The sequence below is a fragment of the Drechmeria coniospora genome, chromosome 02 (assembly GCF_001625195.1).
Source record: "Drechmeria coniospora strain ARSEF 6962 chromosome 02, whole genome shotgun sequence".
NCBI lineage: Eukaryota > Fungi > Ascomycota > Sordariomycetes > Hypocreales > Ophiocordycipitaceae > Drechmeria > Drechmeria coniospora.
The window spans coordinates 3,216,599-3,243,054 of record NC_054390.1 but is presented as its reverse complement, the minus strand read 5'-3'; the positions used below and the strand labels follow the sequence as shown (position 1 = coordinate 3,243,054).

At 54.9% G+C, this 26,456-nt stretch overlaps 9 protein-coding genes across 9 annotated transcripts; 7 read left to right on the top strand and 2 right to left on the bottom strand.

The window, feature by feature from the left end:
• Positions 1–1,676: 1,676 nt before the first annotated feature.
• On the top strand, positions 1,677–4,414 carry DCS_04026 (PAB-dependent poly-specific ribonuclease subunit PAN3; the record flags this gene model as incomplete). Its single annotated transcript, XM_040801338.1, has 3 exons — positions 1,677–2,451; positions 2,510–4,160; positions 4,207–4,414. The coding sequence occupies 3 exons, from the start codon at positions 1,677–1,679 to the stop codon at positions 4,412–4,414; spliced, it is 2,634 nt and encodes an 877-aa protein (XP_040656371.1).
• A 913-nt stretch (positions 4,415–5,327) lies between these two features.
• DCS_04025 (uncharacterized protein) lies at positions 5,328–5,924 on the bottom strand (the record flags this gene model as incomplete). The annotated part of the gene is made up of 3 exons (XM_040801337.1): positions 5,328–5,458; positions 5,531–5,602; positions 5,708–5,924. The coding sequence occupies 3 exons, from the start codon at positions 5,922–5,924 to the stop codon at positions 5,328–5,330; spliced, it is 420 nt and encodes a 139-aa protein (XP_040656370.1).
• Positions 5,925–7,794: 1,870 nt separating this feature from the next.
• On the top strand, positions 7,795–9,204 carry DCS_04024 (mitochondrial carrier protein RIM2; the record flags this gene model as incomplete). Its single annotated transcript, XM_040801336.1, has 3 exons — positions 7,795–8,000; positions 8,160–8,898; positions 8,992–9,204. 3 exons carry the CDS (start codon positions 7,795–7,797, stop codon positions 9,202–9,204), a joined length of 1,158 nt encoding a protein of 385 aa, XP_040656369.1.
• A 375-nt stretch (positions 9,205–9,579) lies between these two features.
• Positions 9,580–11,075, bottom strand: DCS_04023 (putative endochitinase CHI2; the record flags this gene model as incomplete). The annotated part of the gene is made up of 2 exons (XM_040801335.1): positions 9,580–9,669; positions 9,747–11,075. 2 exons carry the CDS (start codon positions 11,073–11,075, stop codon positions 9,580–9,582), a joined length of 1,419 nt encoding a protein of 472 aa, XP_040656368.1.
• A 3,732-nt stretch (positions 11,076–14,807) lies between these two features.
• On the top strand, positions 14,808–15,590 carry DCS_04022 (uncharacterized protein; the record flags this gene model as incomplete). Its single annotated transcript, XM_040801334.1, has 2 exons — positions 14,808–15,264; positions 15,310–15,590. The coding sequence occupies 2 exons, from the start codon at positions 14,808–14,810 to the stop codon at positions 15,588–15,590; spliced, it is 738 nt and encodes a 245-aa protein (XP_040656367.1).
• A 1,253-nt stretch (positions 15,591–16,843) lies between these two features.
• DCS_04021 (uncharacterized protein) lies at positions 16,844–17,223 on the top strand (the record flags this gene model as incomplete). The annotated part of the gene is made up of 2 exons (XM_040801333.1): positions 16,844–16,872; positions 16,932–17,223. 2 exons carry the CDS (start codon positions 16,844–16,846, stop codon positions 17,221–17,223), a joined length of 321 nt encoding a protein of 106 aa, XP_040656366.1.
• A 2,615-nt stretch (positions 17,224–19,838) lies between these two features.
• On the top strand, positions 19,839–20,429 carry DCS_04020 (uncharacterized protein; the record flags this gene model as incomplete). The annotated part of the gene is made up of 1 exon (XM_040801332.1): positions 19,839–20,429. The coding sequence occupies one exon, from the start codon at positions 19,839–19,841 to the stop codon at positions 20,427–20,429; it is 591 nt and encodes a 196-aa protein (XP_040656365.1).
• Positions 20,430–22,474: 2,045 nt separating this feature from the next.
• On the top strand, positions 22,475–24,689 carry DCS_04019 (arylsulfatase precursor; the record flags this gene model as incomplete). The annotated part of the gene is made up of 5 exons (XM_040801331.1): positions 22,475–23,120; positions 23,189–23,499; positions 23,568–24,075; positions 24,149–24,258; positions 24,330–24,689. The coding sequence occupies 5 exons, from the start codon at positions 22,475–22,477 to the stop codon at positions 24,687–24,689; spliced, it is 1,935 nt and encodes a 644-aa protein (XP_040656364.1).
• A 583-nt stretch (positions 24,690–25,272) lies between these two features.
• DCS_04018 (uncharacterized protein) lies at positions 25,273–26,145 on the top strand (the record flags this gene model as incomplete). Its single annotated transcript, XM_040801330.1, has 2 exons — positions 25,273–25,618; positions 25,787–26,145. The coding sequence occupies 2 exons, from the start codon at positions 25,273–25,275 to the stop codon at positions 26,143–26,145; spliced, it is 705 nt and encodes a 234-aa protein (XP_040656363.1).
• Positions 26,146–26,456: the final 311 nt, after the last annotated feature.

Sequence of the window (26,456 nt, the reverse complement as noted above, 5' to 3'; positions counted from 1 at the left end):
TACGTCAGGATCCGCCCCGTGATCAGTGCACCCTTCCCTTCGCCATGTACGTAAATACTCGTGCTGTGCGGATACAGTATTAATACTTACTGTAAGGACACCAAAGTACTTGAGTAAGTACATGTAGCTCATCAGCGGCATAGAACTCTGGGGTCGAAATGTAAATCATCAGTAAACGGGGAAAATATGTGCGCATTAACGAAATGCACACGTACTTGCACGTATTCGTCACTTTCGCTTGTTTTCATCTACGTTTCCATGGCGTATACACAAGGCAAACTGTGCACAGCTGCAGCTTCCATTGATGCAGCTAGCAGCACCGTACCTAAGCCTGCCTGCCAGATAACTGCACAGAGTATGCTACGCGCAGTGCGAACTTGTACTGTAGGTACACCTACGGAGTACTTACAATGAACACGACTGCTGATGTACCTGCAGTAGGAGTGCCAATTTCGGGCATTACATGGTAATAATAATATTACACTCTCACTGCCTGGTAGGCTACAAGTAGCTACTAATAGGCACCCCTATTCCGGTATTACTTGTACTGTACATCTATGTACATGTACTTGCATGCACCAATTCGCGTAAAACTACCTACTCCGTACCAACAGTACAAGTGCTAGCAGTACAAGTACGGTACAAGTACTGTACACCTACAGATACAGAGTGCAGTAAAACTACACGTTCAGGTCAGAATATGTAGTTGTACTTGTGCAGTTGTAAAAGAAATACAGTTACAATTGTTTGCCATGTCATTCCGATGAAGCGGTCGTCGCTGGGAACCTAAGTAAATACAGTAAGTACTTACAACTACTCCGTACCACCACAGCTATTACGTATTCATACATCCGAATTGTTGGGTAGGTTAAATTACTAGGTACTGACCTACTTGTACTTGTACACCCAAGTGCACCTAATAACCCTACAGTAGATGTGCAGTACTTGCAAGTACATGCGCTATACAGATGCACCAGCAGTCACCCCTCCCAAGTAATCGTACTGCCCAAGTACTCGTGGTAACCAACATGTGTTACGAAGCCTTTAGTTGTGGGCAACAGTAATGGCGAACCGTCAGGTGCCTCAAGGAGGCCTAGCACCTACAGTACAGTATACTTTGCCAAGTACTACGGAGTACAGCGTCGTTCATTCGTCTCGGACCAAGTACAAGTACTTGTCGCTGCATGGGCGTTAGCGTTGCCGTATCCGCCAAGTTGGTCGGCTCTCATCTTGCCATCGCCTTCGTGTCCGCTTCGCTTCCTTCCCCACCAAGAAACACCAGCAGGTTTACGAACAGCGTCAGACACACACCTACGAGGCCGCCGCCAGGCCGTCCATCCCGCTCCATCCATCCACCTTTCGTATGGGCGCAGCGTCGCCGACATAAATTGAGTCATGGCCTAGGACTGCCTCGGCGAGGTACGTTGCGTCGCGCCCTATCCGTCGCCACCGTCCCCGAACTCGTCACCGCTCTCCCATCACGGACGGCTCGGGCTCGAGCCCGCGGCCGTGACACTTGGCTGTCTGCCTACCATGCTGCTTGTTGCTTGCCGCCCGCTGCCTGATTCATGCTCCATGATGCCCTACCCCCGCTGGCCTCCGCCTGCTGACCGTCTCGCAGACGTGGTAGACCTAGCCCAAGAGGACGATTTCCCCTCCTGCACCGACAGTGGAAAATGACAACGTCGCGATTCCCACCGTCCGACCTACGGCGCCAGGTTGGTTCGCCGAGACCAAAAGGCCGCGGTTCGTTCTTGCTCGCCTCGTCAGACCCTGCAACCCCTGCTGACGCTGACGCAACCCAGAAAACAAGGAGACGCCGTGTCGAAACGTCTCGATATACGGACATTGCCGCTACGAAGACCAGGGCTGCACCTTTACTCACGACCCAAACAAGAACATCAACGGGGGTCAGTTCGACATGTACGTGGACTTTCTTCTTTCTCTTCCTGCCGTTGATGCTGGTGCCTTCCGAGCCGAGTGGGAATCCAAGGTCGCCCGACGAAAATGCGACGCTCGACAACTTGGCAACGAGGCGCCAAAGCCAGAGCTACCTGGGCTACGACCGCAACGCACGGCATCAACCTCGCCATCATGCCACGCGAAAATTCATGTTGCCATCGAGGACGTCCGTCTCATGGACATGCCATGTCGAAACTCGCAGTCGTGCTCGACGGGAGCGGATCTTCCGACTCCTTATGCTCGGCGGCTCTGCCCTCGCTACTACTGTCCTTTCATTGCCGTCAAGTTTCGTTCGGCATATGCAATGCACTCACGATGCCGCCGGTGTGACCATGGGCTCACCACCACTTGCTTCTAGGTCGAAAAAGGCTCTCAACGTCGAGTCCCCTTCCTTCACGCCGACGAGCGTGCAGCCTGCGCAGATCAAGAAGCCGACCTTTTCTACCCAGGCTGCCACGGCCCCGGCGTTCACGCCGCGGGCTTTGGGAGGTGACTGCTTTGTTTCCGCTGCCAAACCCTGGAGCAGGCTCGCTGACAGCTGTCCCAGCGAGGACCCCGACCGACCCGGCCGCCGATTCCGAAGCGGCCGTCTTCAACCCTGCCGCCATTCGCGAGTTCACCCCTAGCCTGGACGTAGCCTCGCAGGTGAGCGCATCCCCACCCCACCCCGTCCCGCTCCCGCTCACTCCGTCCCAGGCCGGCGTCAATGGATCTACCCAAGATGGAGGAGCTGTATCCTTCGACCCCTTCGCCATGGCCGCCGTCGGCCAGAGCCTACCCGCGGCTCAGTACAACCCCTACGCCGACGACCATGCCATGGCCGCCGCCGGTGCCGCCTCCTTCTTCCCTCACCAGGCACCCTTCACGACGCCTCTCCAACCTCTCCAACACCATCTATACGCGCCCGTCGGCCCCCACCGGGACGATCTGATGCCCTACCATCGCGTCACGCACGACTTTTTCCTCGCCGAAAAGTTGCGGGAGGAGCTGCAGAAGAAATCCGAGGCCTCGCTGCAGATGATGCCAAATTCGCAGCTTCCGCAGCTGGACAACTACCACTCCCTCGTCGCCTTGGACACGACGCACCGGAAGAACGCCGACATATATGGGTACCCCAGCTGGGTCTACAAGGCCTTCTCGTCCAAGAACGGCAACCTCTACTGCCTGCGGCGGCTCGAGGGTTTCCGACTCACCAACGAGAACGCGATCCGCTCCGTCAAGGAATGGAGGAAGGTTGACAACGGCAACGTCGTCACCATCCATGACGCCTTTACCACGCGCGCCTTTGGGGACAGCTCTCTCATATTCGTGCAAGACTACCACCCCTTGTCCAAGACGCTCACGGAACTGCATCTCACGGCCGGCCCGGGCCACGGCTCGCGATTTCAGCCGCCCAAGGGCCCCATTGCCGAGACGACTCTGTGGGGGTACATTTCTCAAATAGCCAACGCGCTGAGGGCGATACACGCCACCAACCTTGCCGCCCGATGCATCGACGTGAGCAAGATACTGCTGACGCACAAGAATCGAATTCGCCTCAACGCCTGCTCCGTCCTCGACGTCGTCCAGTTCGATTCGGGCCGGACGACGGAGGAGCTGCAGCAGGATGACTTTGTCCAGTTTGGCCGCACCATGCTGAGCCTCGCGACCAACACGCCTCCCGTCCACCTCACCAACCTGCAGGCCTCGCTCGAGCAGATGGGCCGCTCCTACTCGGTCGAGATGCGGGACACCATCGTGTGGCTGCTGTCGCCGCCGCGCGCGCCGGCCCGCAAGACGATTGACGAGTTCATCCGAGGCATCGCCGGCCACATCGTCGCTTCCTTCGATCAAGGTCTGCACCAGGCGGATGAGCTCAACACGGCGCTCTTCCGAGAGCTCGAGAACGGTCGCGCGGCACGGCTATTGCTCAAGCTGGGAACGGTCAATGAGAGGTTCGAGTTTGACGGAGATCGGGCATGGTCGGAGAACGGCGAGCGCTACATGCTGAAGCTCTTCCGCGACTACGTGTTCCATCAGGTCGACGGCAACGGGAACCCGGTGCTGGATGTGGGGCACATGCTTCGCTGCCTCAGCCGACTCGATGCAGGTACGGACGAGAGAGTGTGCCTGACGAGCCGCGACGAGCAGACCAGCTTCCTCGTCAGCTATAAGGAGCTGAAGAAGCAGCTGGGAAACGCCTTTGGCGAGCTGCAGAGGTCAAGCAAGCAAGCAAGGGGGCTCTAGTTGGACTCCCCTCCCGAGCACACCGGGCGCCCTTCAAGCCCGCGTCTTCGGGGACGCCGCCAGAGGAGCAGGCCGCGCAGCAAGTCCACTCGTGGCTCGGCATCAAGGGGCGGCGGCATGGTCGGATGGCAGAGGTCGGGCGCCGTCTCCGAACGAGGCTTGCAAACAGCAGCCTCGGACGGCGCCGACCCGAAGCGCCCTGGACCCGGACCTGCCGCCGGCATGAGAGGACGGGGATGGCGGCGTGCCTTTCGGGCCACAGCACCCAGGGGGCGTGCCGGTCGACGGGCTCGCGTGTCGGCGTGTTCACAGGCTGCTGCGCGGCAGGCGAGGCCAAGGCAGGATGCTCGAATTCTCGGCACGGAACGTCACGACGAGTCGGGGACGCAGGAGGGACGGGCGCCGGCGCCATGAAGCTAGCGGTCATCCAATCTCGGGCAATGATGGCCGCTTGGGTGCGTGTGATCGCCCGTTGTTGGCTATACATGTGGATTTACATTTGGATTTGTATTCGTCGTGGGTGGAGGAGGATGGGATGTCGGCGTGCGCGCGTACATGTATGGACACGAGTCGAGCCGAGCGAATTGTCTCCTCTACGGACCACTTGGGTGCGACGAGGCGAGGCGTGCATGAGCCGGCCGTGACGCCTTCGACGGGGATAATGGAATTGTTGACAAGGCACCTGGCGACTGCGTACTTTGAGACGGCGGGGGCAGTGCAGAAGTGGCGAAGGTGCAATGCAACAGCGGTAGATGTGTGTATTCTCGCCACGCGTCTCCGTCTAAAGCGGTATCATCCATTGCACAGTACCAGGCGGACGTCCGTTTCCGCGTCCCAATAGCCATTCGGTCCACGCTCGCAACGACCGTGGGGATTGGTGGAGGCAACGAGAGGCTCGCCAAGCATCCGCATGGAATCGGCACAGCATCCACGCAGCTTGGTGATGGAAAGCATGCCGTCACACGCTTCCACGCGGGCAATGCCATGGCAGAAGGCCGCTTGCTCATTCATCCCACGGTCTCCGGAACCCGGATACTGGGCATCATGCTTTTGGTATCGGTGTCATCGTAACGCACCAAGCTCGTGACGTATATGTTCGGGTCGTCACGTCAACAGGCGTCGTTTCCCCGACTGGTGGTTCAAGAGTCCTCGGGTTGGGCGAAGGGGTTGGCGATGACTTCGCTGCCGTCGACGGGGGTGATGACGACGAGGAGGGTACCGCGGGCGACGACGAGACCGAGGGGGCGGGTGGACTCGTTTCCTTCGTCATCTGCGGTGCGCATGCATTAGCATACCCGGCTCGTTTGTCGCCGCCTTGGTTCGGGAAGGATGGAGAACAGACCTCGGACGGTCTCCTGCACGTCGTCAAGCACGAGATTCATGAGCGCATCGTAGCCTTTCAACGTTCCGACAACTGGTTCAAACGGTTAGTGCCCACAGCCCAGAAAGCGGGGATGCTCGGGCTCGTCGACTGAGGCCCGGCGCGAGGAGGTGGCGAGAGATGGGGCGGCGAGCTCACCTTCGCGGCCGCCGTTGAACTTGACGGTGACTTGCTTGTCCATGTACTTGGACAGATCGAGGATGTTTTCCTTCTTGGGACGCTCTGCCGTCTTGTCAGCTCCGGCCTTGTCGGTCTTGTCGGCACCGGCGTGGTGGCCACAGCCGCGACCTCCCCGCCCACCGCGCGAGTTGTTGCCGCCGCCGCGCCCGCCTCTGTGCATGGGTTTGTCGGACATGATGTGGGTGCGCGTGAGGGTGTGCGTGGGTGCGTGGGCGCGCGGATGGAGGGTGCGAGGGTGCGTGGGAGAGAAAGGCGTGGGAGGCGCGTGGGTGGAAGACAAAATCGGGTGCTTCGTTCTGAGGTCTTTCGGAGGCTGTCGATGAATGGGTGGATGTGCTTGGCTGGCTTCCCAACTACAGGCGGTACCTTGGCGGGGTGACGTTAAGCAGCACCATGCAATTGTACATGTACTTGTGCAGTAATTAATTAACTAATTACTGTACAGCAACTCCGTACTAGGTAAGTACAGTACTACGTAATTAGGGAGGACTACAAGTACAAGTACATGCACTTACAGTACTTGCTTGGTACGGAGTATTATTTGCTGTACTATTTACATGTACTTACAGTTTATTCCGTACTGTCTGTACCTATGCAGAACTAGTACTGTACTTACGTGCCGTAGGTGTACTCCGTACAGCACTCACAACTACTGTACACGCTAATACGCCGTCCTTTTATAGCAGGTTATTCCTGCACTGAGCACGGCGCAGCAGGGGGACAAGCACAGAGTTGTCAGCAAACGTCTGAGGCAAGGTTATTGGATGGATGCAGCAACTTCCCTACGGCGGCTATGGACAATCCTGCTACGTCTCCTCCAGCGGTCAGGGCCAGAAGATGGCCCATGGCAGCTACGTGAAGCGAGATTGGATGCCCGAGTACCCAGGGCCAAGAAAGCGACGATTGCTGCTGGTCGGTGAAGCCCCCTCGCCGGTGGTTCCAGGTCAAAGGCGACCCTCTGCCGGTCGCTTGCAACACACACCATGGCATGGTAGATACTTACATACCCGGGGTGAGGAAGAAAGGGACAACGGAGCGTGGTTGACGCAATCGAGAGTGACAGGTGATGACTACGAAGCCAAGATGGTACAGTCACTAGACAAAGTGACGATTCAATTTTGGTTGGGCTACCACTACATAATTCACTAATTACGGGGCACTCTAGGGAGTGCTATAAGTACTTGTTTATTAATTACCAATGTGAATCGACACTTTTACCACCCCGACATAGGCTGCTTGGTGCCTTGTTCACAGCACTTACACGTACTGTAGTGCGCAGATGTGCATAAGTCGGAAGACTGCTCTAATTGTAGTTGTACGTTTGTACATGCTTGTACAGAGCATACGAGTAGACGTGGTACGGGGCACCTGCGTCCAAGTACGAAATACTTACTCCGTGCATGCATACTTGCACCTAACTTGGTTGATTATTACTTACTTAATTACCTCTGTACAAGTAAGTACGGGGTGCATCACGTACTACGTACCCAACTGACACAGAATATCCTGGACCAGGGCCGAGGCAAAGGTTCACTAACTGCACCTATAAATACCACACTTGATCGTGCTTGTATAACCGGCTGTGCACACATGTTCCTTTACTTATCGTTACATAATCCAGCAACCCCTAAGTACAGTATAGTACTAGCAAGTACAAGTACTTGTTCTCATTGTTCGCACAGCCCATACAGTACTACCTATTGCCGGGCTGTAAAAAGTGGATCCAAGAACCACCCCTTGGAGACATCAAATTGGGCGCGTCACTGAAAAAAAGTTGGAGGCTCCTATATCAGCTCGACACAACCGCGGAACGAAATCTGCTTTTCGCCTCCCTCCACGCTCATACTCTTGAAGACTGCGCCGCCAGCCGATACGTGCCATCCAACGGCATCGCTCGCGACAACTGAAAATTCGATGGCGACCAGGTAATCGGCTGCCTGCCATCATCATCGGGAACCTGACATCCTTACACCACGTCAGCGAGCCACGGTGACGCAGCCGGCGACAGCTTTCCTGTCAACGCAGCCTGGACAAGTCGACGGGCCATGGTGCAGCAACCCGCGCGGGCGGCGACTTCTCTCTTCAACGGCGGTGGCGACTGTGACAAGATGACGGGGCATTACGCGCTTGTGTACGTCCCTAAAGAGGATACGGTGCCCATGGAGTCCGGCAAGACGGGCGACGTCGTGCCCCAAAGTGCACCCGACAGCCACGGTCAGGGCCTAGTCAAGGCGCTGCCGTTTGCGAAATCGTGGGTGCACATGTTGGCTGGAGGGTAACGTCTTCCCCTTCCTCTCCTACGCCAGGCGCTCTCGCCGGCACGCTCGCCGGCCCCAAGAGGCCTTGGCCAACGACGCCGTGGGTTGCCCGGCTGATCCGAACCATGCTGACCTCGCCTGCCTCCTTCCAGCGTCGGCGGCATGACGGCGGCGACGGTCACGGCACCGCTCGACGTCCTCAAGACGAGGCTTCAGTCCGACATCTACCAGGCCCAGCTGCGAGCCAACGCCAAGGCCGTCGGGCCCCTGAACCCCATGCGGGCGGCCGTCTACCATCTCACCGACACCCTGCGGATCCTCGGGGCCGTGTACCGGACCGAGGGCGCCCGCGCTCTGTTCAAAGGCCTCGGCCCCAACCTCGGCGGCGTCGTGCCCGCCCGCAGCATCAACTTCTACGTCTACGGCAACGGCAAGCGCCTGATATCCGAGCACTGGAACGGCGGCAACGAGGCGCCCTGGGTCCACATGATGGCCGGTATGGCGGCCGGTATCGTGACGTCGACGGTGACGAACCCCATCTGGATGGTCAAGACCCGGCTGCAGCTCGACAGAAACGTATCGGAGGGCGGCGCCGGGGTCATGCACCGACGGTACCGTAACAGCTACGACTGCCTGAAGCAGATTACGGTCCACGAGGGCGTCCGGAGCCTGTACAGGGGCATGACCGCGAGCTACCTCGGCGTCGCCGAGTCGGCGATGCAGTGGATGCTGTACGAGCATCTGAAGGCCGCGCTCGTCCGCCGCGAGGAGGGGATACTGCGCAGCGGCCGAGAGAAGACTTTGTGGGACAAGTCCGTCGACTGGACTGGCAAGGTTGGCGCCGCGGGCGGTGCCAAGCTCGTCGCCGCCATCCTCGCCTACCCACACGAGGTGAGCTCCCTCGTCCTCCCTCGCTCTCCCGTCGGAGACGCCCGACGTCACTTGACTCGGTCAACGGACCGACTGACCATTCTTCTTCTCCAGGTCGCCCGCACGCGCCTCCGACAAGCACCGATGGACAACGGCCGACCCAAGTACAGCGGCCTGGTGCAGTGCTTCCAGCTCATCTGGAAGGAAGGAGGCCTCATGGGCCTCTACGGCGGCCTCACGCCGCACCTGATGCGGACGGTGCCTAGCGCGGCCATCATGTTCGGCATGTACGAGGGCATCCTGCGACTGTTCAACACGCCGGCCTAGGTTCTAGCACGGCCTAGTCGCGAACCAAAGAAACCATGACATGGCGGGAGATTCAAAGGAAATCAAAAGCAAAGCAATGGCATGAAACGGAAAAGCACCTGGAGCACGACAACGAGGGACCATCCCTCGTGAATTGTACATATTTACTCCTTACCTCCAAAACTCTACGTGTTTCTCTGCTAGAGGTTGTGCGCCGAGTGCCGGACATGATAGAATACGGCATGCCGGTGCGGGGTGCAGCGTGGTCAGGGTATAGTCTATTCTTCGTTGTTACTATATTTTAAAAGCACACGATTTCCCAAAATGCCTGCGCCGTCTCCGAATTGTACAAACGTCTTTCAGACAAGATGACGGTGACAGTTCTGTTCCTTTGCTCTATCGGCAAGACGACCACCAGATGCCCTGGGCAACGCACTTGTATGGATAGGCGCAGACGGTGGAACCGGTGTAGCCTAGGCCGCCGCACTGCATTATTTGTCAGTCTCCATTCGACCGTAGCCATGCCGCGGATGGGGGAGGGGACGGAGAGGGAGTCAACGAACTTGTTGCCATTGGGCAATGCCCGTCGTCGCTCTCGGGGCTATGGGCAATCCCGCCTTGGTTGTGACTTTTGATGGCGCCGTCGTCTTCGCAGTTGTTTTCGTCGTCGGCTTGGCCGTTGTTGCGACCTTCTTTGCTGCCGCCGTCGTCGTCTTTTTCGCCGCCGTGGTGGTGACCTTCTTTGCTGCCGTTGTTGTGACCTTCTTCGCCGTCGTCGTCGTCGCCTTCTTCGCTATCGTCGTCGTCTTTGGTGTCGTCTTTGGTGTCGTCTTCGCCGTCGTCGTCTTGGCGGGCGCGGGGGCGCAAGGCGCACCGCTCACCAGTATTCTCTTTGCATGCTGGGCGTAGGTGCAGCCGTTGCTGACGTTGGAGTCGGAGAAGCCGGCGCTCCACATCATGATGCCGCCGAAGCGGGCATCGGTCCGGTAGGTCTTCACGATCGACGCCAGCTGGCTCGGGGTAGCATAGTAGATGGAGCCGCTGGAGACGCCGTTGGCCGCCGTCGGAGCCGCTGGGACGCCGATGAAGATCTTGGCATTCTTCGACGGCGTGTTGGAGAGGAAGCTCGCCCAGCTCTTGTAGTTCATCGGGGCGCCTCCGTTGACGCCGAGCGCACAGTTGGGGTTGTTGTTGTAGAACTGGACGAAGAGGTAATCGAACTGGGAATTGCTGATGATGACGCCCATGTTGGGCTCCGGGATAGGGCACTGAGGCGCACCCGTGATGTAGTACCTGTTCTTGGGATCCTTGGCAAAGTTGGAGCGCAGCTTGGCGACCATGTACCGATACCACTGGCTGCTGCCGCCGTTGGACTCGATGTCCAAGTCGAAGCCGTTGACGAAGACCTTGCCGAACGGTCTCTGGACCACCTTGTTGCCCGAGTTCCCGTACGAGTCCCAGAGGTACTGGCCGATGGCCTCGGCCTGGGCCCGGGATCGCAGCGAGTAGGTGCTCGTGGCACCGCCGATGGAGAGGATGATCTTGATGCCCGCGGCCTGGCACGTGGCGATGGCGGCGGCGAGTCCGGCGCAATTCTGACCCTGACCGTTGGAGGTGACGTAGCAGGATTGTCCGAAGCCACCGTAGGGAATGTTGCTGCTACCCCCGTACTGGTAAATGAAGGCGAGCACGAGGACGTCGATGCCCGAGGTGGACCGGCAGTAGTAGGACAGGTCGTTGTTGGCCACCGTGTTGCCGCCGTTCTGACCCCAGTAGACGACGTTTTGGGCACCAGGTGTTTGCCGCCTCCAAAGTATATCTCGACCCGTCGGCCAGCCGGCGACGACGGCGGTGAGGCCGAGAATGGTGAGGAAGCCGGAGAGGCGCATCATGAAGCTAGTCTATGGTATATCGAGCATACATCGATGCGTGCATGAATGTAAAATGAGTTTTGTATATAAAGAAACAAAATGAGTGTGTATATCTATGTAAACAGCGAACGGACAAGTGCTAGATGGTTAATGAGCGTGACATAATGAGCGTGATGGGGGCCGAGGACGAGGACGACGGACAAAGGACGTGCGAGAGCTGACGTCTAGATTGGTCGAGGACGACGATGTCGGTACCGGCCCGGATATATATGTGTCATTACGGAGCATCTGTAGCGGTACATTATCAGCAGATGCACATTCAAACTGCTAAAACCGTGCACTAGTCCAGCAAGGAAGGGTCGCAGCACGCGAGAGAGAAACACAGGCGTCCCCCTGGTACCCGCATTCCTCCCGGCGTACAGACGACGGTGGCTGCAGAGAAGAAGAAATCAAATTACGGGTTGAAAAGAGGCGGCACTAGACAGGGAGGGACTGGAGGGTGACGGGAGAGGAGGAGCGAGTCAACAACAATGGCCCAGATTAGGTCGAATTACTCGTACACAATACGACGAATGTGCATGTGCCGTACGGTCCCGGCACTGGTGGTCACTGTCGAGCTCGTCCTTCCACATCATCTCATCGGAAGGCTGATTCCCGCTCGAACGGTATGGATGAGAAGGACGCCATTGGTGAGAGGGTTGGCCGTCGGGACGCGTTCCTGCACTAGCGAAGCCACGAGCGACGCCATCAGGGGCAGCTGACGGGGGGGTCGTCTATTCTTAATTACGGAAATAATATTAGAACGAGGCAGACGAGGCAGACGACGGCTATTTACTGTACCTCTGCACTTGTACCTGGACATGGTCAGCGGGAGGAAGAAGTAGGCGTGGTCAACTGTGTTGGCTGCGGGCGTGCATGCGTCGGACGGGACTCGTGATGGCGGCGAAGCGTCTTGGCCGTCGAACGAGGTTAACGTCGTACGTTGCTGCAATCCAGTCCGGTGGGTAAGCGGTCTTGGCGATGTCGACGTCGACGGCCGGCGGGGCTCATGACTTCTGGCTCCATGCTTGGCACCGATTCCGATGGGTCGCGTCTGCGCGGGTCGTTGCCGAGAGCGACGCTGCGTCCTGGTTGTTTCATCATCGACGGCGGACAGCAAAGCAGAGAGCAGAGAGCAGAGAGGGGGGATGGAAAGGTGGTGATGGTGGTGGACGTTGCCAGCTAAAACCGCTGCCCAACCCCAACACAGCAAGGGCAGATGCATCAACTACTAGGTACTACCAATCGCTCTTGAATGCTACAGGGTACATGTACCATAAGTAGTACGGAGTAATAGTAGTAGTAGTGGCGCTTTCCCTAGGAGCAGACCCAGACAGGTGCCCATGGCGACACATCCATGTACAGGTACGAGGCAGAGCAGCGAGGGCTGTCCTGTGCGTTCAGTACAGGTACGTGCGTGCGTCCAGTGGCCACTACTAGCTACTAGTTGGTATGGTGCTGAAACCTCGTCGGTAGAAAGAGAGGGAGCTGGTGCCAGAGCGGCGGCATAAACAGCCAACCGGCGTCGCAGAAGGGCGTCCACTGGCTTCAGCGCCGTGGCTTGCGCCCCAAGCGGGAGGAACGCTACTATTACCTACTAGGTAGGTACCTACTAGGTACTAATAGGTAACAGGAACATGCACGTAGGTGCCTTAGTACCTAGCAGTGATGAATAGGTAAGGTACGTTAGTAGGCACCAAGTACTAAGGCACTCTACACAGCGGTACTGTTGGGTAGTGCCAGCGCCGAGCCATCAGCCGTCATTGCGCCTACGCCTAGAAGACAAGTTAGCACCTACGGTACGGGCGGACGCTGTCCGTAGCTGGACGAATGAGCCCAGCCGTTGTTGCTTTTGAGGGGATTAACCTTAGATATGTGCCTGCTAGCTCGTTCGCCAAAGCAAAGTGATTCATCACCTCTTGGCTTCTTCACTGCTCCAGAGGAAAGAACTAAAATGCCTGCTCGGTTTGTTCACGCGCATTAACGGCCGGAATTGCCTTGATCGAGACACGCGAAACACTGCCAAGGTCGAGGTGATTGCTCGATCGCTGCGCATGTCGAGGTGTTCGCTACTAGTATCTGTACATGGCATGGCAGTGGTACCTTTTGCCGTACAGTATTAATTAATACCAAGCACGGACTAGATACCACTAGTCCCTAGGAGTAGAATGCGCTGCCTGCAGGTGACTGGCCCAGGGCCTCCTACTGCTGGCCTTTCGAAACCTGCTGTAATACAGTACAGAGTGCGGAGTGCTTGGGGGATTTATTTATGAATAATGCCTGTACTTTCTTCGCCCGTCAGCGTCAGTTGATCGGATCATATTGGACGTAGCGTCGTCGAAATCGGGATGGAGGACGGAGCGGACTTGGCTCTCGACCGTTCATGCATCCATGCTGTTGACGGGCCCTCGCCGAGAATGCCAGTCGATGCGATGATGTGATGATATCTGGACGCAGTGCTTCCGGGAGTGCTGCGAAGGAGGAGTCTGGAGTTTCCGCTGGCTCGGTCAGCGTTTCGGCAGAGGTACGGAGCAGGTGCGCATTACATTTGCTGTACAATGCACGGCCCAGCTCGGCCTACGAAACCATAATGTGCCAAGTTTGTTTTGTCCAGGTGTCTTACATAGCCTTCCCTGCTGGCGGTTGGCGGCTGGGCTGCGACAATAAGACAAACATGGGTTCGTGTGCGCAGGGACCCAAGCATCGCACAGTAATAAGCACACGCACGGGTTCATGGACAGCGTCGGAGAGCACCCAGCCCGGTGGTGCAAGCAAGCGGTTGGAACAAGCTCGACATGCGTCCCGTCGGCAGGTATCACTAGTAGATTGCCAAGTGTTATTCAGAACAGGCTTTGCTTGCTTGGCATCCACATACTGCGCTGAGCCAACGCGTCCAGGACACAGCCGAGACGGAGCCTGGGACGCGCGAGGGAGACGGCACGCAAGCCAAGAGACGAGAGGCACTTTACCTTGCCCCGCTGTCCGTCACCTCTGAGCCCAAGGAGGCAAAGACATGCCAATGGAAAGCGAGCGTGGCCGCGAGGCTCGGTGTTGATGGGGCCGATTCGTCGACAGGTCCAATGATGCGCTCTTGCAATGACGTGTACCCCATGTACGTGTGCGTGCAAGTACAGTATGGACACATCTATAATATATGACGTGGAGCACGAGCATAGAAGAGCATGACGAGTACATTCCATTCAACCCCGCTCTCGTTCATCAGCCGAAGCTCCGGTGTCCACGCTCCGATGTCCAAGCTCCGGCGTCCCAGTTCCGACTGACTGATTCGATGGAGTATTCCTCTTCCGTGGCCAAACCACGACAACCTGCCGGGGGAGGGGGGAGGGGGGGGGAGCCGACGTCCTTCCACGGCCGAGCCGCCATCATCGAGCCCTCTCGCCATGTATCGCTCCCCCAACATCTCGTGGGGGTGCAGCAACCACTTTTCCTTGCTGACGGCATCGTCGTCGATTACATCGTCATCCTTGGATTACGTGAGGACGCCGGTGAGCACGGGCATCGTCCCGCACGGCAAGGAGAGAATTGGCAGGTATTACTTGTAGCCGTGCGCCATCGTCTCTCGTGCCAACTCTTGGTTGCGCGTATAATATATTGGCGCCGCATCAGCATCGAATCCGGTCCCGATCCTGAACAGCTGCATGTCGTTGCCGTAGGCAGAGTAGCACAGCCGAACCACGCAGTCCCAGCTTCGCAATGCCGTTCCGCATCCGCGACGCTCGACGCTCCGACGTCGAGGCCATGGCTGCCATCGAAGTCCAGTCTTTTCACGCCAGCCCCTACCACCGAGTCTTGTTTCCGGGCCACCTGCGCATCCGGCCCGGCCTCCAGGATCAGCTCGATTGGTACGGCAAGCGTGCGGCCAACGCGTTCGGACAGCGACGGACTCGGTACATTGTCGCCGTCGCCGAGGAAGGAGAGCCAGAGAAGGATGCCACTGTCGTGGCCTTTGCCGAATGGGTCGCACCCGCTTTGGATGCTGTTGCTGGGCCTCCTTCGAAGCCGGCTGCAAAGACGGTGGTTCCCGCGTGCATCGATCTGGAAGCGGCCGCGAGATGCGATTCGGAGATTGCCGAGTTGATGCAACGCGCCATGCCGCTCTTTGGCACAACGTCGCTCGACCACATGTGGAGCGAGTCCCCCAACTCCAAGCGTGAACCACTCGCCCGTCGGAACCTTGGCTGACCGGTGGCTGCAGCGCTCAACTCCATCGCCGTCGCCGAACCGTACCGCTCCAAGGGCATCGGCAGGATGCTGACACGCTGGGGCATCGACGCCGCCGACGCAGGCCAGCACGGCATTTGGCTCGTGTCCGCACCATCCGGCCGATCCATGTACGCTTCTCTTGGCTTTCGGGAGCTCGCCGCGGGATCACGAGCGGGCGAAGGGCAGTACGTGATGCTACGGGAGCATTCCCCGCGACGAAGCCTGCGCGAGACGGCCATCGACACGCATCACGCACCGAGTGATACGCGGTGATCACGACAAGCCCAACGACGACACAAAATCCACGCCCTCGCAGCATCACCGACGCGTCCAAGCTGCAAGGTATGGCCGGCATAGGGCCCTCTGGATTCTTCGTCATCAGTTTCCGTTACGGCACCCAAGGACAAAAATGGCGCCGGTGCTGGCACCAGTCCGGGAGGGATCCTGGGCTTGGGGGGACTGGCATGGAGAGGGGAGATACCTAAGAGAACCCATGCGCTCTTGCGCAAGATGGGACACAAAAACCTCATCCAGGTAGCAGATAGCAGGTAGCCATCGAGCATGCTGCATCCTTCATGTTCAGTCCCGCAAGTCCGAATCGAATCAGCACCGCCACCTGGAGGAGAAAGGGCCCAAGGCGGTGAGTGCACTTGCCCTTTCGAGATCGGCAGCTGCCCGGCCAGGCCAGGGTATTGCAGGTCGCGCCTGCCTGTCGACATCACGCGGAAGGGTGTTCCGAGTAGGTATGACCCTTGCTCCTTCTTCCCTCCACCCTTCGCCCACCATTCTCTCTCCTAGCAAATAGGCCTACGCTGGATGAACGGGAAGGTACCGTTCTTTCCACAATTCCGCTGCAACTGACCATTGCCGAGAGGGAGGAAGGTGATCGACGAGGCTGGACGTCCATGTTGTATCTGTTGTTGCGTAGGTGTGCACATACACAGAGTACCGGCAGCTGCAGAGTAACGCTGTGAGATGCAACAAGGAGGCCGATTCTATACCCAAATGCTACAAAAGGCAAGATGGAGCAGACTAACATCGTCAGACCTGGCCCCCGAACAAGCTCTACCTGGTCGGAGCCTTCAGTCGGTCGACGCCAGCGAGTGTTGGAATAGTCGCCGAGGCTGGTCACGACGATTGGCATTCATCATTCCGGTACAAAGTCTCAGGTACCTGCACACCGCCTTGACATTCTCCGAAGCTCACTCGTTTGGTCCCGATCATCAGTAGAACAACTTTGAGCTCGCAACATTGGATCACTCTACTGGATCACTCTACTGGGTCACTCTACTGGATCACTACTGGATCACTCACCGGGCCAATCTGCCGGCACATTTGCTGACGCCGCTATGCGCAGATTCGAGAGCCGTCATTTTCCTTCCACCAAAGACCCTCATGCCACCGCTCGTCGCCAACTGGCATTCCACGCCTCTCTCCCCAACACAACTTTCATGCAACTGATATCTCCATTTCCTTCCATCGTGGGTCCGCACGCATCAAGCCTAGACGATTTATCCACTGCCAATATGTACGCCGACCTGCCGCACTACGGCCTGTGCGTACCCAAGCCGAACGACTTTTGAGTCCAGATCGCCGCATCAGCGCTCTCTGCAGGCTCGCTTCAGACTCTCTGCAGCACCGGGGTTCCCTGGTTGACCTCTTCCATGAGTCCATCCAAATTTACCCTGAAGCCGAGGGGGGCCGTGCATCATCGGCTGCTTTAGTCGAAAGACCTGCACAGGACCGGGGTGTGCAGCAAGTGAACTTCGCCTCTGCCGAACCAAACGAAGTCGATGCCATTACCATTGTCAAGCGCGCCTTGAGACATATCCAAGTGCTGGGCATTTCTACCTTGCCGGCAATGTATCCTCCCTCTCCGGCGACGCTAATACTACTCAAAATCTGACATCTCGCACACAAAGCAAGGGCCACCTCGTGCTAGCTAAGGAAGGTTACCCGGCGTTGCTCTGAACGCCGCATCGCCATGCCTGTCGCAAGACCAAGAGGATTCCTTCAAACACCAGGCTCGGTAGATCCTTCAACAGCTACACGCCATCCGGCCAAACGACGGACGCAAGGCCCCGTTGAGGTCATCCGACATGCAAACACCCTCACCAACGCACGGCTCGGTCCGTTAGTAGACGTTTTCTCCACAGGTTCTACCATCAACTCAGATTTGAGTTTATTGCACGAATAGAACGAGCCAAATCGCTTGGTCAATGATAAGTGGTAGAACGTATTGCCTGGGAAATGGCCGGCTTTTCAGCAAGTGGACGGCGGGTGAAATGTACTGGAGGCGCAGTTCACCTCAGCAAGTGGTTTCCCCCAATGCGAAATTACTTGTATCTGCGGATTGCGTTTAGAGTGCGATCTGATGGGGCAATCTCTTTGGCCACAGTATGAATACAGAGTACACAACTACAACTACTGTCACACTATACGCTGTAGTCTTCAACAGGAGCATACGAATTGACAAATAAAATAGCCTTGATCCTTCTACAAAAGAGATTCTGACTACAGTGGCCTTTTCTAATAAGCGTCGCCCCTAGTGTAGGCCTGCTCGGATTTATATTAGTCCAACCACTTCTTCGAATCCGTAACCCAGCTATTGTGCAGAACCTTCGAGGCCGGCCCCGGCCCCGTGATACTGAAAAGGGTAACCTTTCTTTAAGGTATAGTCTACAGCAGCCTAAGCAAAACAGACGAAATGGGTTAACTAAGCTAAATGCATGTATCCGGAGGAATTTATCGCAATTCGAGACTATTGAATTTTAAGTGCAGCAGTGGAACGAGCGACAACGTTCCTTACAGGCAAGGGTAAACAGCAATATAGAGCAGTACTAGCAATTACAGTAGCTCGAGTAGTTACAGCAGTTACATTAGCTATAGCAGCTACAGCAGCTACAGCAGCTATAGTAGCCCCAGTCCTACAGTTTAATAACCCATTAGCTATCTATCAGAGATATATTACGGATAGAGATACTTAGTACCAAATGCAAGAGCATCTAAGTAATAGGACAAACCAGAAATACAGGAAGGCTAAAAACCTACCATTACGGTATACTAAAGCTATATATAATTGGTGCCTTAATTGGAAGTAAATAGGAAAGCAATGTAAAATACAAACTAGTACTAGAGATTGGACTAGAGAAGAAATAATAGCGTATATTGATTGGGATAAGGCTGAAAACGACCATCTCGATGATAAGTTAGCTAATGTAATTTTTGTACAGCCTCTTCCAACAAGGCGGGATATTGATGGAATTTGGAGAGATATTAAGGAAGATATTGAGGAACAACAAGAATTATACTCGATAATTACTTGTATCTTTTTGTACTGTATTAGCGCTAAGAATTTATAGCGGGGCGTTGTGGGGCGCTAGGCGAAAAATCGTGTGAATAGAGGAAATAGTTCGTATAATTATGAATACTCTATTATACTATCTACAGATACAATCCACGACACGCCTTACAAGTAGATCAAGCCGTGCAGGCGGAACAAGTACTGTACAAAAATAGCACGAAGAAATAGGAAAAGTATTGGAATTCGTTAAAAGATAAATGGCCAAGAAAAGATTGAAGGGACCAATCTTTCGGGAGAGAGACATAGTCTACCTACTCCGACGAAACATAAGACAACGCGATCAAGCGACAAACTGTATTACAAAAAACATGGTCCGTTCAAAGTCAGCCGAATCATTTCAAAAAGCCAACCACAAACTTTCGCTACCCAAGATAATGCGCATCCATAAAATACTGTATTTCATATCTCATTATTGTAATTAGCACCAAATGGCGTTGAACCGTAATGCCGAATCAAACCGAATGTCAACAGGGATACGAACGAAGTCGAGCATATATCCACACGCAACAGCGAGGTTAACAAGAAAGGGCACCCACATCGATAGGTAAATACGAGGCGAAGAAATACCCTTAGGCCAATATCAAAGAGTACTAACATCGATGGGTAAATACGAGGCGATGAATTTTGCTCTTAACTTCTTGCGATTCCCACAGGGAGTATACCCTTCACATAAATACGAACATGAACTACGGAGTAGACACCTGAGGTATAGCTTACGGATCATTACTCTTCTTCAAGCCCTTGCTCTTCGTCGTCCGAAACCAAAACTGGGCACTACTGACGTAATTATGTTGCGATACTGGAGCACTCTTCTCTCCTTTCACCTCTGGCTTCAGTGGCCGAGTTTTATTTACTCTATACCAACCAGGGCTAAACCGTAATGCGGAATCGAACCGAACGTTAACAGAAACACAAAGTCGAGCATATATCCACACGTAACAACGACATCAACAAGAAAGAGTACCTACCAACATCGATAGTAAATACAAGGCCAAGAATTTTCCTCTTCACTTCTTACGATCCCCACGGTGAGCGTAACCTTTAAAATATAAGAACATGGCCTAGACACCTTGGTTTTAGCTTACCGATCATCATTCTTCTTCAAGCACTTGCTCTTCCTCGTCCGAAACCTAACACTGGTCACTACTGACATCATCATGTTGCGACAATGGATCACCCTTCTCTCCTTCCTGCTCTGGCTTCAGTGGCCGAGTTTCATTTACGCCATACCAACCGAGGCTGTTCTGCCTGCCATAAATCAGATCGAAGAAAAGATTTTCACCCTTGCACTGTTTAGCCGTCCTGAGTATGTCCCCTACGGAACAGATGACCTCAATACTTTCCACTGGGCGATTCATGCCAGCAAAAAAGGATCCAGAGGTGAAGTTGTCGATTCTTTCGATGCATCTGATTGGCGTTATATTCGTCAAGGAAACAAACAGTCGGTCATCTCCAATCATCCGCCAAGCAAGGGTCACCCCTCGCCTTTTATGTATCAGTATAAGTACGCCGTTGAACCGGCCAATGTCCAAACTTTCATGGCGAGGATTAATATTGGAAGTGCGACAACGTCAACAATTGAAGTCACAGAATTATTTCGAGGCCTCAAGTTACCAGGTCCCGGAGAGAGTTGTCTCAACTGGGCACAATCAGCGATGCTCGAAATGCAGCTTAAAGGCATGGCTAAGCAATTCGACGTCGGGACATTTTCCCAGAAGGCTTTGGAGTACGCTCTGGGCAGAGTTTAGGCAGTGCTGCGGACGACAGGAGTACAAGAACTTGCCCAAGAGTTGGCCATCATCGCCGACCTTGCCGACGACGGAGATATTAAATTGCCAGCCAGACCAAGAAGGGGGAAGCTATCTCTACGCTGCCAAGAAAGAAAGAAGCCAAATCCCTGCCCGCGACGCACGCCACCGAAAGACAAAGTGGGAAGGCAGGATATCGCAGTTCCCTGATATTTTCGATCTCGGCGATAAAGCTTTCTGCCATTGGTCAACTGGTCGAGCCTGCAGGACGCTTAATCAATTCACTGGCTCAGGTGGATGGTCGTATCGGAGAGATCGCTCGGGCGATCGACACGACACTTCACAAAGCTTTCGAGGTGATCGACACTCTGCCAAAATATATTCAGACTGCGGCCGTTGGAAAATCATGGCCGCAGACGGGCTTGAGTACATTTGCCCTGCGGAGGATATACTGTCCGCTTTCTGAGAACGTAAATGAAAATATTAAGCAGGATTGTGTTGCTGTAAGGAACCAAGAAAGGAAAAAAAAAATTGCTGAGGAATTGTGGTCACAAAGTCGGGATCAAGCCATCAACGCATTCAAGCAGCTTATTCAGGCCTGTGAACACATAGTGGAACACCCTCCCAACAACGAAACAACGACCTTGGCCGACCTAACAAAACGATGCGATCATTTTCGCGACGAATTATCCAAGTATGAGAAACAGTCAAACAACAGGACGCTATGGGATACCATCGAGAGAATACTCATTGCACCCCCACGCCACCTGCAAATTAACCATGCTTTACCTATATGGTAGCTTATCGCGTCAGACGATTTCAACTAGGAAGATTGGAGTCTTGAGGACAAGACTAACGGGCGAGGGACATCCTGTTACGGTGGGGTAGCAACAGTGTCGATTCAGTCGCGTGTACTTGTACGTGTCGCGCGCCTCAAAAATTGATTCCTTAAACTCCGGACAACCCTTGAAATTCAAAATGAAATTGCAGCAGAACTATGGCTCCAACTACGCCTAGACTAGAGCAAAGTCCTTAGAAGAGGACTAGAATTGCAATGTGGGCCCTATTAGGCCGTTCCCATCGTAAGATTGCTAGAAAAGAGGGGATTTCTCCCGGATCAATAATATCTGGTAATATCCTCCTTCGATACGACGACTAACAAAATACTGAAAACCTTCTCGCAGAGGCCGGCCGCACAGCCTTTCAGAACGCAATAAAAGAGTTATTTTTCGATCTATTGCTATCAACCCTTTTATTTCAGCTAATTAGCTTCTTCATGACTGCGATCTTTATTGTTCTATAAGGACTTTAACGCAATTCCTTAAGGCAGAAGGCATCCAACTTACCCATGCCTTACGACGGCTAAAATTAACCCTAGAGAATGCCCAAAAGCGCTATGCTTTGGCTAGACAATACATAAATATCCCAGCTTCCCAATGGAAGTATTGGATTTTTTTCTAATGAGACTGCAATTGCTAGCAGGCAAGGCGAGAAGCAGAAGTAGGTTTTCTGCCGAATTATATTATAGCTTCTAGATGCGCTAAACTCTCCTTAACAGTAATCTACGTGCACTACGGCGTCGTACGCATATGATGAACGGCAACCAAATGCGTAAAGCAAGTAATACAGACTATGTCAGTTTCCGGGGTAATAATTACTTTAGAGGAACCATGATAATTATCCCCTGCCCCGTATTCTAGCCATGCGCTAAGCAGATCGCCCCGCCAATGATAGTCCCATCAGTACTAGCCTGAAACAAATATTCCCGGCGATCCGGGGGCTTGTCGCAGTGCTGTAGAGCACTAGCCACTCATGCTCATGAACACTAGCATGTAGATGCCCTCGGTATCTGAGGCCAACAAAGACATCTTTTTCGGCCCAACTACATCGGCCAGTCACAACACCATCTTTCTTCACCCCCCCTACGCCAGGGCGAAGCGGCAGCCGTAACCAACGAGGCATCTCCAACCGGTCCTCTGAAAGTCTACCTCCCTCAGCAGCATCGAGTACCCAAGCCGTTCTCCAGACGGGTGGTCGAATTACGCATGGCCATACCATTCTTTCTTGTCGCAGTCGCCTTCCTCGTCATCAATGTTCATGCCGCCGACCAACCGCTCGTGGGCCCGGTTGGAGAGCCCGGCCCCAATAAGCCCAAGCCCAACTTCATCTTCATCATGACCGACGACCAGGACCTGCTCCTCGACTCGCTCAGCTACCAACCCATGGTGAAGAAACACTTCATTGACAAGGGCACCTCGTTCAAGAAGCACTTCTGCACCATTGCCCTGTGCTGCCCCTCGAGAGTCTCGCTGCTCACCGGCAAGGCTGCCCACAACACCAACGTCACCGCCCTCAGCCCTGTACGTGATTCCTCTGCCATTCCTCTGTCCGTGTTGGGGAACCGCCGAGTGGCACTGAATGCTGACTTTCGATCTCCAAGCCCTATGGTAAGTTCCATGACTGCTGAACCTGGCCACATCAGCCTCGCATCCGAGAACCACCCACCCACTCACTCTCGAACCTATGCAGGCGGCTACAGCAAGTTCATCGCCGAGGGGCTCAACGACAAGTATCTGCCGGTGTGGCTACAGGATGCCGGATATAACACTTACTACACCGGCAAGTTTATGAACGGTCAAACCCTGTCCACCTACAACAAGCCGTTTGCCGCTGGCTGGACACGGTCGGATTGTAAGGCCCACGCCACCGTTGATACAACTTTTTTGTGGATTTCGGTTGACATTCATACCCCTCGCCAGTCCTGATAGAGCCCAATACGTACTACTACTGCAATGCATCCATGGCCCTCGACAACGGCCCTGTCCAGTTTCAAACTGGCAAATATTCGACCGACCTTATTGCAAACCGGTCCGTCGAGTTCCTCGGAAACGCCATCGAGGCTGGGAAGCCGTTCTTCCTCGGCGTCATGCCCGTCGGACCTCACTCCGAGACGACGTTTGGGAAAACCGGCGCTGTTCGCTTCGGTTCTCCGAGGCCGGCAGATAGGCACAAGGATCTTTTTCCCGATGTCGTTATCCCGAGAGGTCCAAGTTTCAACCCCGATACAATAGTAAGCACGAATTTAATTCAACCACGACCCTGGGTGCAGGAAGGCTAACGGATAACATTCTTGGGCAGCGTCCTGGGGCTGTCGGCTACTTTACTCGACTACCAGCGCTCAGCAAAGGTCAGATGAGATACGTCGACAAGTTCTACCGCAAGAGGCTTCAGTCGTTGCAGGCCGTCGATGATCTTGTCAGCGACATCATGACGAAACTTGAGGCCCATCCTGATGTCCTGGCCAACACATACCTCTTCTACACGAGCGACAACGGCTATCACATTGGTCAGCATAGACTGCCCCCGGGCAAGACGTGCAATATTGAAGAGGATATCAATATCCCATTCATCGCGCGCGGACCCGGTATCGCAGCCGGAAAGGCGGTATCCTTCCCGAGCTCGCATACGGACGTCGTCCCAACCCTCTTCGAGCTTGCCGGTATCCCTCTGCATGACGACTTTGACGGCGAGCCAATCCCTCTCACGACAGCGAGTCAAGGGTCAAAGAAGCTGAAGCAGGAGCACATCAATGTCGAGTTCTGGGGACACGGTATCGTCGAGGGAAGGGTTTTCTCTAGGGCGACAAGTATGTATCAACTTGGGACCGAAACATGATTACGAACCGGCAATGTCGTGCCGAATGCTGATAAAAGACGCAGGGCTCATCATGGATCCCAATACGTACAAGACAGTGCGTGTCGTCAGCGACGACTATGATCTTTCCTATAGTGTGTGGTGCACAAATGATCATGAACTATACGATATCAAAGTAAGGAGCCGAGCCCGAGCTTGTATGCCAGCGGCATAGATATTGCCACCATACTGACCGGACCCGCGCAGGCCGACCCAAACCAGCTGCAAAACCTGTACGGCCACCAAGGCACCATATCGGGTTTTCGCATCCCCCAGATCTCGGCCCGACTCGATGCCCTGCTGCTCACGCTTAAGAGCTGCAAAGGCAAGGCCTGCCGACGACCGTGGGAGGAGATGTTTCCATCCGGAACGGTCAGAAGTCTCGGCGACGCGCTAGCTCCAAAGTACGATGAATTCTTTTTGAAAACGCAAGCCAAGGTGACGTTTTCGAAGTGTCTTAATGGGTACATTACTTCGGCCGAAGGCGCTTTGAAACCGCTGGTATATGGTAATAGAACCAACGTCTCTGGCATGGCCATCGAAGCTAGATGGGGGGTCTTCGATTGAATGCGAGAACGAACGACGGCAGGTCATAGCTAGAGCAGCAACACCACGCGTAGTCAGGCGATGCCTCTGAGCTGCACACCTGCTTCGAGTGCAGGGTACTGAAATGAAATATGGACCTCTGCGTGTAGAGCCCGCATCCATGTACGGCGGTTCTGATTCGATTGCGGTCAAGATCGATGGGTCGTCGTCCCTTTGCCTGTTTCACACAATCGAGTCGCCGAGGGGTTTTGGTGACGACGATGACGACCGACTGGAAAGACGACTTCGCATGGTGGCAGTAGAGATACACTCGTGCAGTACCCTCGCCGTAGCATTGGAGGGTAGCATTATCATCACAAGCTGAGCCGGGTCAGCGGGCGCTTGTTAACCAAACCACCTGCATATGTTGCACGGCGTCATGAGGGAATTTCCACTTTCTGCTCTGTCGGGGAAGAGGCAAAACGACGTCTCTGAAAAGAGTCCCGCGTTGTGTTGAGCAGACTTTTTTAAAGCCAGGTGTTGCCCAGCGGCAGGCGCAAGATATTCTCGCCTTGTCCAAGACCGACTGCCAGTCAGAAGCCAGCCAGTCAGCCAAGAGGTGACGATGGGGACAAGGGTACGACCGGCCTCCATTCACGACGTTCCCGCGGCGGCACGCCTTATCCTGGCCGCCCTTTCGGAAGAGTCTCCTTGGAAGGCATTTTTCTCACCCAAGGCGCAAAGCAATAGCGAGCTGGTCGAAAAGAGCGAAGAACTCCTGCGAAGTTGTCTCGAGCCAGGCCCGGACAAGAACTGGCTCGTGCTGGTGCTCGAGCTCGAGCGCTCGGATATTGACAGGAGTCGCCCCTCTGCACCTCTCATCGTCTCGGTCGCGGTTTGGGACCTCTCGGCTGTTGGTGGGTGGTCACATTGCCACCAGAGCCAGGCCCAGGAGGAGCTGCACGATGACAGTGAGTTGGCTCCGTTTGTACCTCGACTCTTCGCCCTCGATTGAGCTTCATAGTTGCATGTACGCAGGGGGGTTCCGATGCTTACCTTGCGGGCAGCTGTCGCTTTACTTCACAACGCATCCAGTCCCGCCAACGAAAACACCAACCGGCTGCCTGACAGGTTCTCAGTCCTGCATCAAGCCTATCTTGACGGTCGGGGGGTGCGTCTCGGCCAGCACGGCCCTTGCATACACCTTCACGTCCTGGCAACTCGGCCAGCCTACCAGCGTCGCGGGTACGGCAAGGCACTCATGAGCTGGGGGGTCGACTTAGCGCGAGAGAAGCAGGCGTTCATCGGCGTCCAGTCAAGCTCGCGAGCGTACATTCTGTTTTCGGGGCTCGGCTTTGCTGATCTTGGGCCTGTCCTACTCCCGACGGAGACGGGTGGGGATGAGCTTGTCATCAAGGCCATGAGGCTCGACATTCCGAGACATGCCATGGGCGTAATCTCGCTGTGGCGCTCGCTGATGCGCTTTCTCTTACCCTGACGCCTCAACGTCTTGTTCTATTTGCCTACGTCATTCTCCTCGCGTCGCTGAGATTTCGATTGTAGTTAGTACCGTTCTGGAGCATTGGTTGAACGATACATGATGTCATGGGTAGCTGTGTTGTTTGGCTTATGTGTTGCAACTCGTCGATCCCATCCTCTCAACGAAATTTTTGGTCACTTTCTTTGCGAAAAGTACTCTGACGTGTCGATGTAATGAGACTAGAACTTTCTTCTTTCTCGTGATGCTCATCCTAGTCACTCGTCATAGCCGCTCATGAAATGCTGTAGCAACAATGGCTTGCGAGCAAT